We start from the raw sequence: 13081 nt of genomic DNA, 5'->3' as shown, positions 1-13081 counted from the left end.
GATGTTGTGCTAGCCATGTGTTCACTGTCACTTTCAGTTTGGCTTTCAGCTTGGCTTACCTCAGTGGACTCAGTAGATGTACCTGACTGTGGAGGTACCTTTTGTAATAGTCTATCAGCTGACAGTGTCTCAACAAAAACAAGTTCACTGATGTTTCTCTTGGCAGGGCAGTGGAAAGTGAGCTGCGGGAAGTCACGCGTCAGCCGCCTCTTCAGTAGATCCTGCCTGAAACACAAAAAAATATGGGGAAAGATGAGTATGTGTGTGCGCATGCACATGTGTGTTTACATAAGCATACGCGCATACCCTTTTTTGTGAGAACAAGTCAATAACAATTAACCCTGTAGTATTTACTTTTTTGTTTACAAGAACCGTGAGAGAGAAATGATATTTTGGTTACCTGTATTCTGAAGCATCAAGACCCTCTTGATTCTTCACTATGTCCACAAATGGATTGCAGCCATGTCATATTTACATAATCATCCAATCAAGATTATTTAAGCTTGTCTATTCCGCCAATTTTTCCTGAATAAAATTATCAAATAGGTTTTTGGAACTACAGTTAAACAAACTAAAGACTATGTTGTTTGTCAATGCCTCATTTTGAAATGTACAATGTGTATTAAAATGTTAATGCATTGTAATAACTCATGCTTCATCTGGGGTTGCAGTACTTGTTTCCATAGGCCTTGACAAAAACTTTGAGATGCATATAGCATCGTTTCGATCCTTTTTTAGTAACTTTTGAAGGCGGTTTCCTTGTCTTTCTTTTCTTTTCGTTATCTTTCCTCGTATCTGTGGTAGATACAGTCAACGCCATGTTGTTTTGATCTGATACCACAGCAACAGAACTCGGCTCCTATTGGTCCACGTGACCAAAAACCGCTGCACGCGCTGCAAATCCTAGTCCGCCCGTGTAAATATCACTACGCCACAGTAAAAAAAAAGACCGACACAAAAACGCTAATTATTAAAAAATGACTGGAAACGGTGAGTAGAAACTTTTTTTGGGTACTAATTAGCAATAGATATATCTTATAAAGCAGAATTCATGTAGATCCACGTGAGTGGAACGAAATTCACTTTCTAGGCACTTTTTCCCATGGTCCCAATACAGCCTATTAGAGTTAAGTCAAGTCAGGAGTCACAAAACCTATAGATTGTAGAACGTTCTCTGCACTTGGAGCTTGAATAGGAACTTGCAAATTTTAACTTGCAATATGTCCAACTTAACTTTGGACTTAGTTGAGAATTTGAGACTTCTGGACTTACTGGGCCTCACTCATGGTCTGTTCATAACTTGGGACATATAGGTCTTGACTGAGGACTTGACTCCAGACTTGTTGATCTTGACTTAGGAGTTACACTGGGGCTAGTTTAGGACATCTAGAGGACTCTATGATTTTCAAACAGGACTCGACAGGACTTGTTTTGGGAGTGGCGATCTTGCCTTTAGTCTTGACTTGCAGCTTGACTCCAGGACTTCTGTGTCTTCAAATGGTTCTTGATTTTGGACATTTAACTTTTCAAATGGGACTCAACTCAGGACAGGTGCAGCTTAACATGGGGCTCGAGTCGCTCGACTCACAACTTGTAACTTTATTTGGGGTTTGGAGGATTTGACTTTGGACTTGTCGGCCTTGAATTTAGGCTTGACTCAACTTGGTTCTAATTTGGCACATATAGGTCTTGACTCTGGACATTTTGGTCTGTACTTCGGACTTCTTGGTCTTCAAATGGGACTTACTTTGACACTTGTCGGTCTTGGGCTCAAGAACTCTGCTTTGGGGACTTATAGGGTTTTCCTTTTAGGCTTGACGTAGAATCTGTCAGTCTTGACTTTGGACATGTGGGTCCTGATTTGAGACTTAGTACTGGACTTGTTGGTCTTAATTCAGGACTTCTTAGTCTTCAAATGAGACTCAACTTGAAACTTATTGGTCATGAGACCAAGACAGGACTTTTCTGTCTTGGATTTAGTACTTGTTGGTCTGAACTTGAGACTCGATGGAGGACTCATTTGTCTTGATTTGGTACCTCACATTGAGACTTGTCTTAAAGCTGGAATCTTATTGGTCTTGTCTCAGGGATTTTTTGGAAACTTACTGGTGATTTGCAAGACAAACCAATTCAGTGCCACCTCTGGCAATGCCAACATTGAATGTTAATGTTGGCATTTGAACAGTCACTAATGACATGTCGTATATGTTATGAGTGTGAAATGGAGACTGAGGAATCTGCAAGAAATGTCAAATCCAGTTGCAACATTAACATGGTACTGTGCAAATGTTAAAAATGTTCATCAAAGATGTTTTGCTCTCTGTGATTGAAGTCTCTCCACAGCTTTTAATTCAGTCTACTTCCAGAAAAACTGCGATGAACTGCAGCACTCCTGCTTTTCTTGAAAATGGGGTTATTCAGCAACAGTTTGATCTTCAATACCTAGTCACCTATCAAGGTAAAATGACTCGTGATTGTCTTTATTATGGTCTGCGACACAATCACTGCATTTACTGCTTTGAATTCCACAGAAGACAGTGTATCAGCATGTACACAAACCACAGTGTGCACATGAATATACAGGGTGATTCAGCCAGATAGAGCTGGGTCCCTTTGCAGTTGGACATAATGTTTGTTCCAGTTGGCTGATTTCTGTGTTTACTGGCTGTCCAACTCAGAGACAGTTGTGTTTATTTGGAAAGCTGTCAGAGGTTCAGGCTTTGTTTACCCTGAAACACTACAACAGAGGTGGAGAATGCAAGGTTAGCATGATCCAGTTCAAAGTGTGTTTTCCCTCCTGTACGTTTTAAAATGATTCCAGTCAGGGTCCAGTTTGAGTTCCACAAGTTCCCGTTCAGAAGAAGCTGTTGGTCCAAATGAAGATTTCACCTTCTAGTTAACTCTGGATGCTCGCCATCTTTCTGAGCCAGAAGAGGAACCAGTAGGTCACTTTGTCACAGAAAAAATATAGTGGACAAAGAATTTTTTTACTTCTAGATTGTCAGATGAGTCTTCGAAGTGATAGCAAACGACCTCCTATGGTCATGATGATGTCTGTCACCTGAACAGCCACAATTATGGGAAATCACCAATCAACTTTTAAATTTAGGCAACACAGAGGACAGTGATGATGAAACCTGATGCTAAAGTAACAACACATCAGGGATTTTTATTTGAATAATTGGTGAACTATAAAAACATGGTTGTAGCATTAATGTTGTACTCATCATGTCAGCTTCTCCAGACTGAGCAAATAACAGTCTTTCACTGTGACGACTATATTTTTAAACCGAACTTTACTGTATTTGTTTGAACTGTGCGGCGGGTTTCACTCTACGGCTTCTGGAAACATTTAACAAAGAGTACAAAATGTTTTCCAGGATCTAACTACGTTTTAGGGTTACGTTTAGGAAGACACTGAAGCACTAACGCTGTACTGAAACTAAGAAGATTTCAATGTAACACTGGAGTTTTGCTTCTCAACTGTCATCTGTTCACAAGGTAAGAGTGTGTTTGTCACTTCAGTGCCCTTGTGAGGGTGAAATGTTTATTACGCCACATAGTTAATGTGTCATGTAATTGTATATGCTCACATTTTCTTTTCTTTTTTCCCAAACATTGCTTTCAAATAAAACATTTTTATACCCTACAATGTGTGGGGGAAAAAGTGGGCCAACTCACATTAGGAAAAATATATGATTTGTCCTGATGGTGGCACTAGAAGAAAAGTTCTAACTTCAATCAACAAATCCTTTGTATGCTGGCCTTTATAGGTCTCAGCTCAGTTGTGTTCTGAGCTAATGGTAGCATATTAGCATGAATAAAACTGCTAAATGCACATGATCTCAGCTTTGAACTAAGCCTCGGCTCTACAAATATCAGACAGCTGTGCTTAAATCAGATTCATTTGGACTCAGCTCTGTTTAAATCATTCTGAACTGGATTTTTTGGACTAATTGGATTTAATCAGACAGAATACATTGTTTTAAAATCAGTCTAAACCAGACACATTTGTACACAGCTGTACTAGATTTATTCAGATTTAGCTGTACTTAAACCACTCTAAACTGGACTTTGTCAGATTCAGTTGTATTTAAAGCAGTTTAAAGCCATACTTGTTCTGATTCAGCTGTGCTTACATCAGTTTAAGGTGGGCTTTGTTAGACTTAGCTGACTAAGACATGTAAGCTAGGCTTATTTGGATTCAATGGACTTGAATCTATCTAAATTGGATACAGACTTGGCTGTAATCACTGTAAACTGGATTTATTCAGACTTAACTGAACTTAAACCGGTTTTATCTGGCTTTGTCAGACTCGGCCGTATTTAAATAGTTCTGAGCTGTACTTTTAGACAAGGTTTTATTTAGTTAGATGTTTTCAAACTCAACTAATTTGAATCAGTCTAAGATGGACTTAGATTTAACTGTGTTCAAACCAGCCTAAATTAGACATATTCTGACTCAGCTGCAACTAAATCAGTCTAAACTTCATTAAACTCTGCTGTTTATCAACCGATACGGAGTCTAAACCGGACTTGGTCTTGACTTGGCTCTATTTAAACCAGTCTAAGTCTGTGTTTTAGTGGTCAATATGAAAATTAGCTTTCAAAGTGCAACACTTTATAGCATAATGAGACTGTTGCTATGTTAAAACACCTTTGCTTCGTATGTTGTCACCTATATTGGCATACGTTAAATGCTAACAGAAATTTATTGCGCTTTAGCATATAATTTCATTTTGATTCCAGCTGCACAGTTTGTTTTTCTGTCTTATATATTGACATACTCAGCTTTGAACAAAATAGCACCACCAGGTACAGCAGCATGTTGAAAGCACACATTATGTTAGCACAGTAGTTTTGCTATAACATGGTACCACTTTAATGCAAAATAGCTTTCTGAAGTGAGCATATTAGCTAGCTAGCTAACTGTAATTGTATGCTAACATGTTTTCTTGTGCAGGTTGTGATTTAGTCAGCTGTGGCTGCTTGAACAGGGATTTGTGTTGTGAAATGTACAATAATAGAAGATAAATTATAAATGAGAAGTATGACTTTCTTTAAATATTTTTATTCACAATTTTTTAACAACTTTTTCCCTTAACAAAATTGAACCTTATTTTAATCAAAGTTTGCAACTCTTTTGAATTAGTTCAGTTCTTTACATATATCTTTCTTTCTTTTTTCTTTGTTACTGCATCACTTCAGCACTATTTTCTGGCCTTTTAATCATGCTTTTCATCCTTTCACACATAATTTAACACATTTTCAGTGGAGTTCTGTTTCCTTTATATTCATTTCACAGCTGTAAAAGACCACCACAGTTGAAAATTATGAATGTGAAGCTAAACTGCCGTCGGGAAAAATGTGACGGAAAGCTGAGAAAAAAAACACAAAGCAGCTCAGAGAGGCTAAAATCATAAGATCACATTCAGAGTTTAAAATAGATGCTTAACACGGTGCATGTCATTTCATGATACATATATCTATATATATTACTGTAACCGACTGCACAATCTCGACGTACACTTCGACATCGTTCCAAAACTCACAGCTCGCTCATTTCATAGCTTCACAATTACACAATCGTTGTCAACCAGAAGAGCTGCTGGGAGCCAGACTGGGAACAAACTGGTCCATAGAATTGTCCAGTTTCTCAGCTGCCTCCAGAACAAAACAGAAAAAGCTGCTGAGAAACACGTCAGCAGAGGTCTTGCTGGTGTCCTCGTTCATGTTCAGTCTCTCGTTGATTCAGGTGACTTTGACTTGAATACAGAGTCCCAGTCCAGAGGTTCAGATCCAGCTGCATCCTCTGCGCTCTTTGGTATGGACGGGAAGAAGGACTGCATCTTATGTCTGAATTCAGGTAACTGAAAAAGATCATTACCGAGAACACAAATCAAAACATGACAACAGAAGAACCAGTTCTCCTCAACAATAATTCTCAGTCAGCTTTCTGACTCCATGCGTTCTCCATTAAATGTCTACTCTAAATTGAAATTACATGACTTTTTAATGGAAACATTTCAGTTTTGTCTATTAAATTATTCAACTGTTGGTCAGCTTTATCCTTCACAGTATTTTCATCTCAATCTCATATCGCGGTCGTAACGTTGCTCAGTTAGAGGACATTTCTAGATTTAGTCTGAAGTGACCTAAAAAACTCACAAGGGAAAACTGTGGCTGTCTGGAACACAGATTAAACTTGTCACCGAGTCCATCCAGTAAATTGTAAGTTTACAGATACTTACACTGTGGACACCGAGGGCTTTCCACACAGTGAAACTGAGCAAACCGACTCCACACCAGGCGTACAGGGAACCCCAACCCAGAGCCCTGAGAGCCAGAGATGCTCCACTCTCTGGGACTGATGCTGTCGCTGCGACGCCCTGTGGAGGTAACAGACAGTAAGATGTTACATGAAGATGGAAGGACCTCTAAAACCTTCACAAGGACCTCTAAAACTTCCTTCAAAACCTGCAGAACCTCAGTGTTGACATCTAAAACCTCTACATAAACTCCTTGAACCGCATCAAGGACATGTAAACCTTCCCTGAAGACCTCTTAAATCTCTAAGATATCTAAAAACCTTCTTGAAGAAATGCAAAATCTTTCTGAAGACCTCAAAAACCTCTCCATAAACTCCTTGAACAGCATCAAGGACATGTAAACCTTCCCTGAAGACTTCTTGACTCTCTAAGATCTCTAAAACCTTGAAGAACAGTAAAATCTTTTTTAAGAGCGCTAAAGCCTCCACAGAGACCTTAAGGTTTCTAAAACCTCTTTGATGAAGTGTAAAACCTTGTGAAAGATCTCCAAAACCTCCACGAAGACTGCTAGTACTTGAAAACCTCCACAAAGAGCCCTAAAACGTATGAAGACGTAAAAAACCTCCTGAATCTCCAAAACCTTCTCGAAGTCCTCAAAAACCTGACTGAATAACAGTAAAAACTTCTTGAAGACCTTACATCGCTAACTCTTTCTCTTAGGGATTAAAGGTACAATTCTTGAGTCGTGCAGAAACATGTTATGCTTAATACTCAATGTCCATTACATAAACCGCTGAGAACTTTCTCTGCTGCTTCTGTTTTTCCTGCAGAGTCACCTGATTCTGTCATCTGTCTTTGACCTCTCACCTTTGAGCTGGTGGTTCACTCTGAACTCTGAACAACAGCCTCAATTATATTCGACTGTCCGACATCATTTATCCTCAATTCGACTGCATGTTTTCCATTCTTCCAAGTTTTTAGAGCAAATTTCACACAAATTGTTTTTTTGGTTATTTCATGGACTAAATGATTTGTCAGACAATGGGATAATATGGACAGATTGATCAAATAGTGTAATAACATAATATTCAGGAAGCTTTAGAGTCCAGACTGAGTGAAAGCAGCGGTTTAACGTGAATCCAGGAGAAATCACAGCGACCCTCAACCACGTGTTGCTGTGGCTTTAATCAAATTTCACGTTGTTAATTTCTGTTCGGTCTGAGGCTCTGAGGCTCAACGCAGACAACAAAGACGAGCCTGTGACAGAAATAGAGTCCAGCTACAAGAGTCGATTGTGCCTCCACGCTAAGTTTATCTCGACACGAACGTCCATGTGCGTCATGTTTAATCGGATCCAGCGGCGCCAATAACAGCACAGTTCCAGTGAACGGGCCAAGATCAGGTACTCAACCCAACGTGTGTTATGCTACTGAGATTTCATGGAAAGTCTTTTTTCTCTGGACTTTTTCAGGTCATCTTCCTGCAGGAATGTGTGGAGATGAGTCAGGAGGGAAACCAGACGTCATCACGGAGATCCCAATAACAGCAGTACACTGTTTTCATCTGTCCATGACTGTAAACAACCTGATGTCAATCATAAGTTTCTCCCCACCAGAGTCCCTGTACTGAACCCAAACAGACTAGCTGACATTATCAGTTCTGATGAAAGTCACTTTTCGAAATACCAAAACTTTTCCAACAGTCAAAACTTTGGACACACCTTCTCATTTAATGTTTTTTCTTCATTTTCATGACTATTTGCATTGTAGATTCTCACTGAAGACCACTTCAGGTGACGACCTCATGAAGCTCACTGAGAGAATGCCACGAATGTGCAAAGCAGTAATCAAATCAAAGGGTGGCTGTTTTGAAGAATCTAAAATATAAAACACGTTTCGACTTATTTCACACTTTTTTGTTTACTACATAATGTGTTCATTCCTAGTTTTGATGCTTTCAGTGAGAATCTACGATGCAAACAGTCATGAAAATAAAGAAAAAACATTAAATGAGAAGGTGTGTCCAAACTTTTAGCTGGTAGTGTATGCTAAATGCAGGTGTTAATGCAAACTTTGAGCTTCAAGTATCTTGTTTTTGTTTTTATTTTATCACAGTAAAAGTAGCAGAATTAAATTACATTAGCAGCTCCTGTGTGTAATGTACTCGTGAATGTCCAGACAGCCATCACTGGATTATTGTGAGTGGAATAATAGATATTTACTCATAAGTGACATTAGATATATTGATATCATCAGAGAGAGTCATAGAGAATGTAGAAAAGGGTTTTCCATGACTGTGTGTTTACATATAACTGAGTTACAGCTTCAAGAAGAGTGTGTTTTCAGGTACAAACTGTGGCAGCTATGGTCTAAGTAGTACCTTAATCCACACTATAAGTTGTGAGTCGCCATGACACCATTTAAAAGCTACAGAATTACATATTAGCAGCTTCTGTTTATAGTGCAACCATGGCTATACAGACAACTAGCACTGGATTACTGTGACACTGTGGGAACTTCTGCACTTTCAGGAGCTATTTTTGTTGTTTTCTAATCAGATTTACGGACATTTCCTCAGAACAAACATGAGAGATACTGACGTCATCAGACAGATTAAATCATAGGAAATCTAAAAATTTATTTTTCATGGCGGTGTGTTAAGAGTTCAGTGTTTCTATTCCGAGAAGGAGAACGCTTTCTACTGGAAGCCACCAAAAAAAACAACCTTACTAAGAGTTGAAACATTCAGGACACATGTACCTTACTAAACCAGTCTGGGCTTTTCTTCTTGGCCAGCGCTAACGTGGAACCAAATCCTGCGATCATCCCTGCAGACGCCACCGTGGTCAGAAACGCTGCGCCTGCACACATCAATAATATAATAAATAATAATGCACTCTTCATTTAGGCAAAATCTCAAAGTGCTACATTGAAAAAAATTAAAGGCCAAAACAAAACAAGCAGGTAAAAAAAATTAAAGGGCAAGTTTAATTAAAAGCTTTGTTTAAAAGGAAGCTTTTAAGGCCTTTTTTAAAAACATCCACTGTCTGTGGAGCTCACAAGTGGTCATGGAGGGAGTTCCAGATGTGAGGGGCGGCTGAGTGGAAGGCTCTATATCCCACCATCCGGAGTTTGGTTCTGGGCAAGCAGAGGAGGTGATCATTTTTAGTGTGGAGGTTTCTTTTGGATGACTGGTGGCATAGGAGTTCTTTGAGGTATTTCGGGGCTTTGCCATGAATGCACTGATGGGTGAAGAGAGCGATTTTGTTATGATTTCTGAAGAATATGGGAAGCCAGTGAAGTGAACGGAGGATGGGTGTGATGTGGTCTTGCTTCCGCACTCTCATCAGGATCCAAGCAGCGCTGTTCTGAATATACTTGAGCTTTTGCAGGCTCTTGCTAGGGATCCCGATGAGAAGTGCGTTGCAATAGTCCAGCCTGGAGGAGACAAAGATGTGGATGAGTTTCTCTGTATCAGAAAGGGTGAGGGTGGGATAGAGTTTGGTGATGCTTTTGAGGTGGAAAGACTTGCACAGATGTTTCAAGTAGTTGCTGAATGTTAGGTGAGGGTCCAGTCTCACAGCAAGGTTGGTAGCTGCTGATGAGATGGGAATGTCTTCTTCATAAATGGTGATGGTGGTTGTGAAGGATGATTGGACCCGATGAGAGGTGCCGACAAGAATGGCTTCAGTTTTGGAGCTGATTAGCTGGAGAAAGTTTTGATTAATTCAGGCCTCGGCTGCTAATGATGATGATGATGGCAATGATGATGAATACGGCGGGGGAGTAGATGGGTTTGGGACAGTCCTGAAATAACGCTGTGTGTCATCAGCGTAGCAATGGAAAGAGATTCCATGGCAACTGATGACGCAGCAATGGGGGAGCATATATAAAATGAATAGGGTTGGACCGAGGACAGAGCCTTGGGGGACACCGCAGGTGGCAGGATGTGTCTGGTACTGCCCAGGCTGACATACTCTGTCCTTCCAGAGAGGTATGACATAAACCAGTTCAAGGCTGTACCACAAAGTCCTTTGTCTAAGTGGAGGCCATTGAGGAGGATTGGTGATCAATCAGTTACACAAAGACATCCAGTGTTTTCTGGAAACTTCAGAAACTTCTCTGTATGTTGAAGCCAGCTGTTTTAAAAACAATAGGAAACATCGGAGCATAGATACTGAGTAAACAAAACCAACGTAAACAGACTGTTTTGGTGGAATTTACTGAACCGAATTGAGCAGAAGAACTTCATGTTTCAGGAACAAACTTTAATCACATTTCACATCTGAAGCAGAATTTTTAATTTGCCATGAACCTCAAACTACCACATGCCTTCTTTCCTGGTTTCTCAGTGACTGGATGGTCGTTAAAATGCTATTTTTTTTTACTGGAGTTTGGTGCAGCGGGTCGACATTGCTGTGACCTCAGACAGAAAACAAACAACAGAACCGGGGAACACTTTCTGTCAACAAACCAGGTTAACTAAACCGCTGACTGCTGTCTTGCCTTTCATTATCTGTAGTTTCTCCTCTTCATCTCTTTCTGCTCCTTCTGCTGCATCCACAACTCTTCCTCCACCAGCCGCTGTCATGTTGCTGCGGTCCGTCTTCGTAAAACGACCGGACGGAAACAACCCTCGCTAGGAACGCAAAGGCAAAGTGTGTTTCATTTTGTACCTTTAGAAATTGTGTTGTATAAAATCTCAATTTATGTACATGTAATACTGCATACATTTTATTTTTTAACTGTATATCAAGTATATGTATTTTGTTTACAGATGGGGAATCCTGAAACAAAGATCGTCTATTGATGCGGGGTTGCAGCTGATTCACTGGAGGCAGCAATCAGGAGGTCTCACTCCGTTTCAGTGAATTATCCGAGTGTGAAATGAGATTAGATCTGATTATCTGTAGCATGTTTTGCGTGTAAAATGTTGATCTGCTATGTAACTAACGATTGAAGCTGTCATATACTTCAAATGAAGATAATCTGCGTTTAACTCTGTGTACTGAGGTAAAAAAAAAAAAAAGCATAAAATGAAAAAAATCAAGTGAGAAAGACCTAAAAATCCACTGAAGTACAGTTACTGAGAAAATATAATTAGCTGAAATTATCATTCTGAGGGGAGAAACAAGCTACACAGTAGAATTACAGGTCAAAGCATTTGATCTGTTAAAATATATGATATATTTTTGCAAAATTATTGATTCATGTATTAGCTGTTTTTTTTTTATATAGATTAAGAGAAATCATCCATCCATCCATCTATTCATTCTCTATACACCGCTTTATCCTCACTAGGGTCGCGGGGGGTGCTGGAGCCTATCCCAGCTGAATCGGGCAAAGGCAGGGGACACCCTGGACAGGTTGCCAGTCTGTAGCAGGGCTGAAGTGGAATCATGGTTTCCCCATTCTGTAAAATCTTCACACCAGTTTCCAGGCCCACAAAATCCCTGAAAACCTAGATAAATAAATGTAAAATAAGACATCCTGAAAATCTTCCTGGGGTTTTCTTTTTGCTGATCGCATCTCTTCTAGGATGAGTTTACAGGCTGAAAAACTCTGAATGACACACAAAGCTTTGGGCTTTAAACACACCATAAAACACAGTCAGTGTTATGAATGTGGCCTTTTATCTTATAAATCCACTGTCAGGCTTTTTGAAATCTTTATTTATACCTTTAAAAGCAAGATAATGTTGATTGAATAGCATTTTCTCCATCCAGTCAGCAGCAGACCTGCTGGATAAATTTGCATTTTCACAATTACAATAAATGTTTCACATACCCAACACTGTGTTGACAAATGGACGCAAGTAAGGTTTGATGAGTGTAAATGTTCATTCATTTATTTCACCTTTGTTTAAAATAACTGAGGTGCAAAGGTTTCAATTACAACGTAACCAAGTAAGAAAATAAAGGACACACGTATACAAATTACTTGGACAACAACAACAATTCAAATATTCAAGTGCAAATTTAGTAAAATTTAAAAAAGTGATTAAAACCATAAAAATGGAAAAACAAACAACTCACCTAAAACAGTGGGTATTTAATATATGATGACATTAAAAGCCTGAATCAGTCTAAAGATAAAAATATGTCAGGTGTAGATTGTTCTGCAGGTTATTCTAGGTCGCAGTGGGTAAAACCAGATTTTCCAAACTCAATAATAACAACCTACACTGTAGTGTAAATCACTCATTTAAGCACGCTTGGTGAAAGACCACATCAGAAGGCTAAAGTAAAGTCACGTAAGGAGGCAAAAGACCAGTGAGGGCGTTGTAAATAAATAAACCCAGTCACATCTTAAAGACTGGTAGTTCTAATCTGGGTACAAATGAAAGAAATGTTCTGCAAACCAACATCTAGGATGATGATATTCTGATCATGACTAACTTTAATTCCCAAACACCCAAACTATATTCAGGCAGTCGATTTCACTGTTCTCTGCCTGTAATTGAAAGCCAGTGTTTCCTCCCTCATTAAATGATAATGTCGGTCTCAAAGGGCAATTAAAACATTTCAGGAGCTGTACATTGATGGGATTTTTGCCCCTATTTTTCACCAGGTGTCTGTAAAGTTGAAACTCCTGATGAACCATATTAATATTTTCAGATTATAGTTATTTTTTCTTCAGGACAACCTATTGACAGTTCCTGATACTCCGTTCTTAATCACACTTTTATATCATTCTAGAAATTAATGTAAAAAGAAGGGAGCAACGTCTGCACATCATGACTGCATTTCAAGATAGATAGATAGATAGATCTGAGGAAATCAAAAGCAGTGGATTTTAGGTAAGATGATGTGT

The 13081-nt window shown here is 39.2% G+C and overlaps 1 protein-coding gene and 1 long non-coding RNA gene across 2 annotated transcripts; one reads left to right on the top strand and one right to left on the bottom strand.

Moving 5' to 3' along the window:
- Positions 1–5051: 5051 nt before the first annotated feature.
- On the bottom strand, positions 5052–10912 carry tmem242 (transmembrane protein 242). The gene is made up of 4 exons (XM_022196953.2): positions 10775–10912; positions 9029–9129; positions 6252–6389; positions 5052–5870 (listed from the first exon to the last, which is right to left on the bottom strand). The coding sequence occupies exons 1-4, from the start codon at positions 10857–10859 to the stop codon at positions 5736–5738; spliced, it is 459 nt and encodes a 152-aa protein (XP_022052645.1). The 5' UTR covers positions 10860–10912; the 3' UTR covers positions 5052–5735.
- Positions 10822–11749, top strand: LOC127537674 (uncharacterized). The gene is made up of 3 exons (XR_007947465.1): positions 10822–10926; positions 11046–11119; positions 11570–11749. It is a non-coding gene; the product is annotated as an uncharacterized LOC127537674 (long non-coding RNA).
- Positions 11750–13081: the final 1332 nt, after the last annotated feature.

The sequence above is a fragment of the Acanthochromis polyacanthus genome, chromosome 16, assembly GCF_021347895.1.
Source record: "Acanthochromis polyacanthus isolate Apoly-LR-REF ecotype Palm Island chromosome 16, KAUST_Apoly_ChrSc, whole genome shotgun sequence".
NCBI lineage: Eukaryota > Metazoa > Chordata > Actinopteri > Pomacentridae > Acanthochromis > Acanthochromis polyacanthus.
This window is presented reverse-complemented; position numbering and strand designations above follow the sequence as displayed.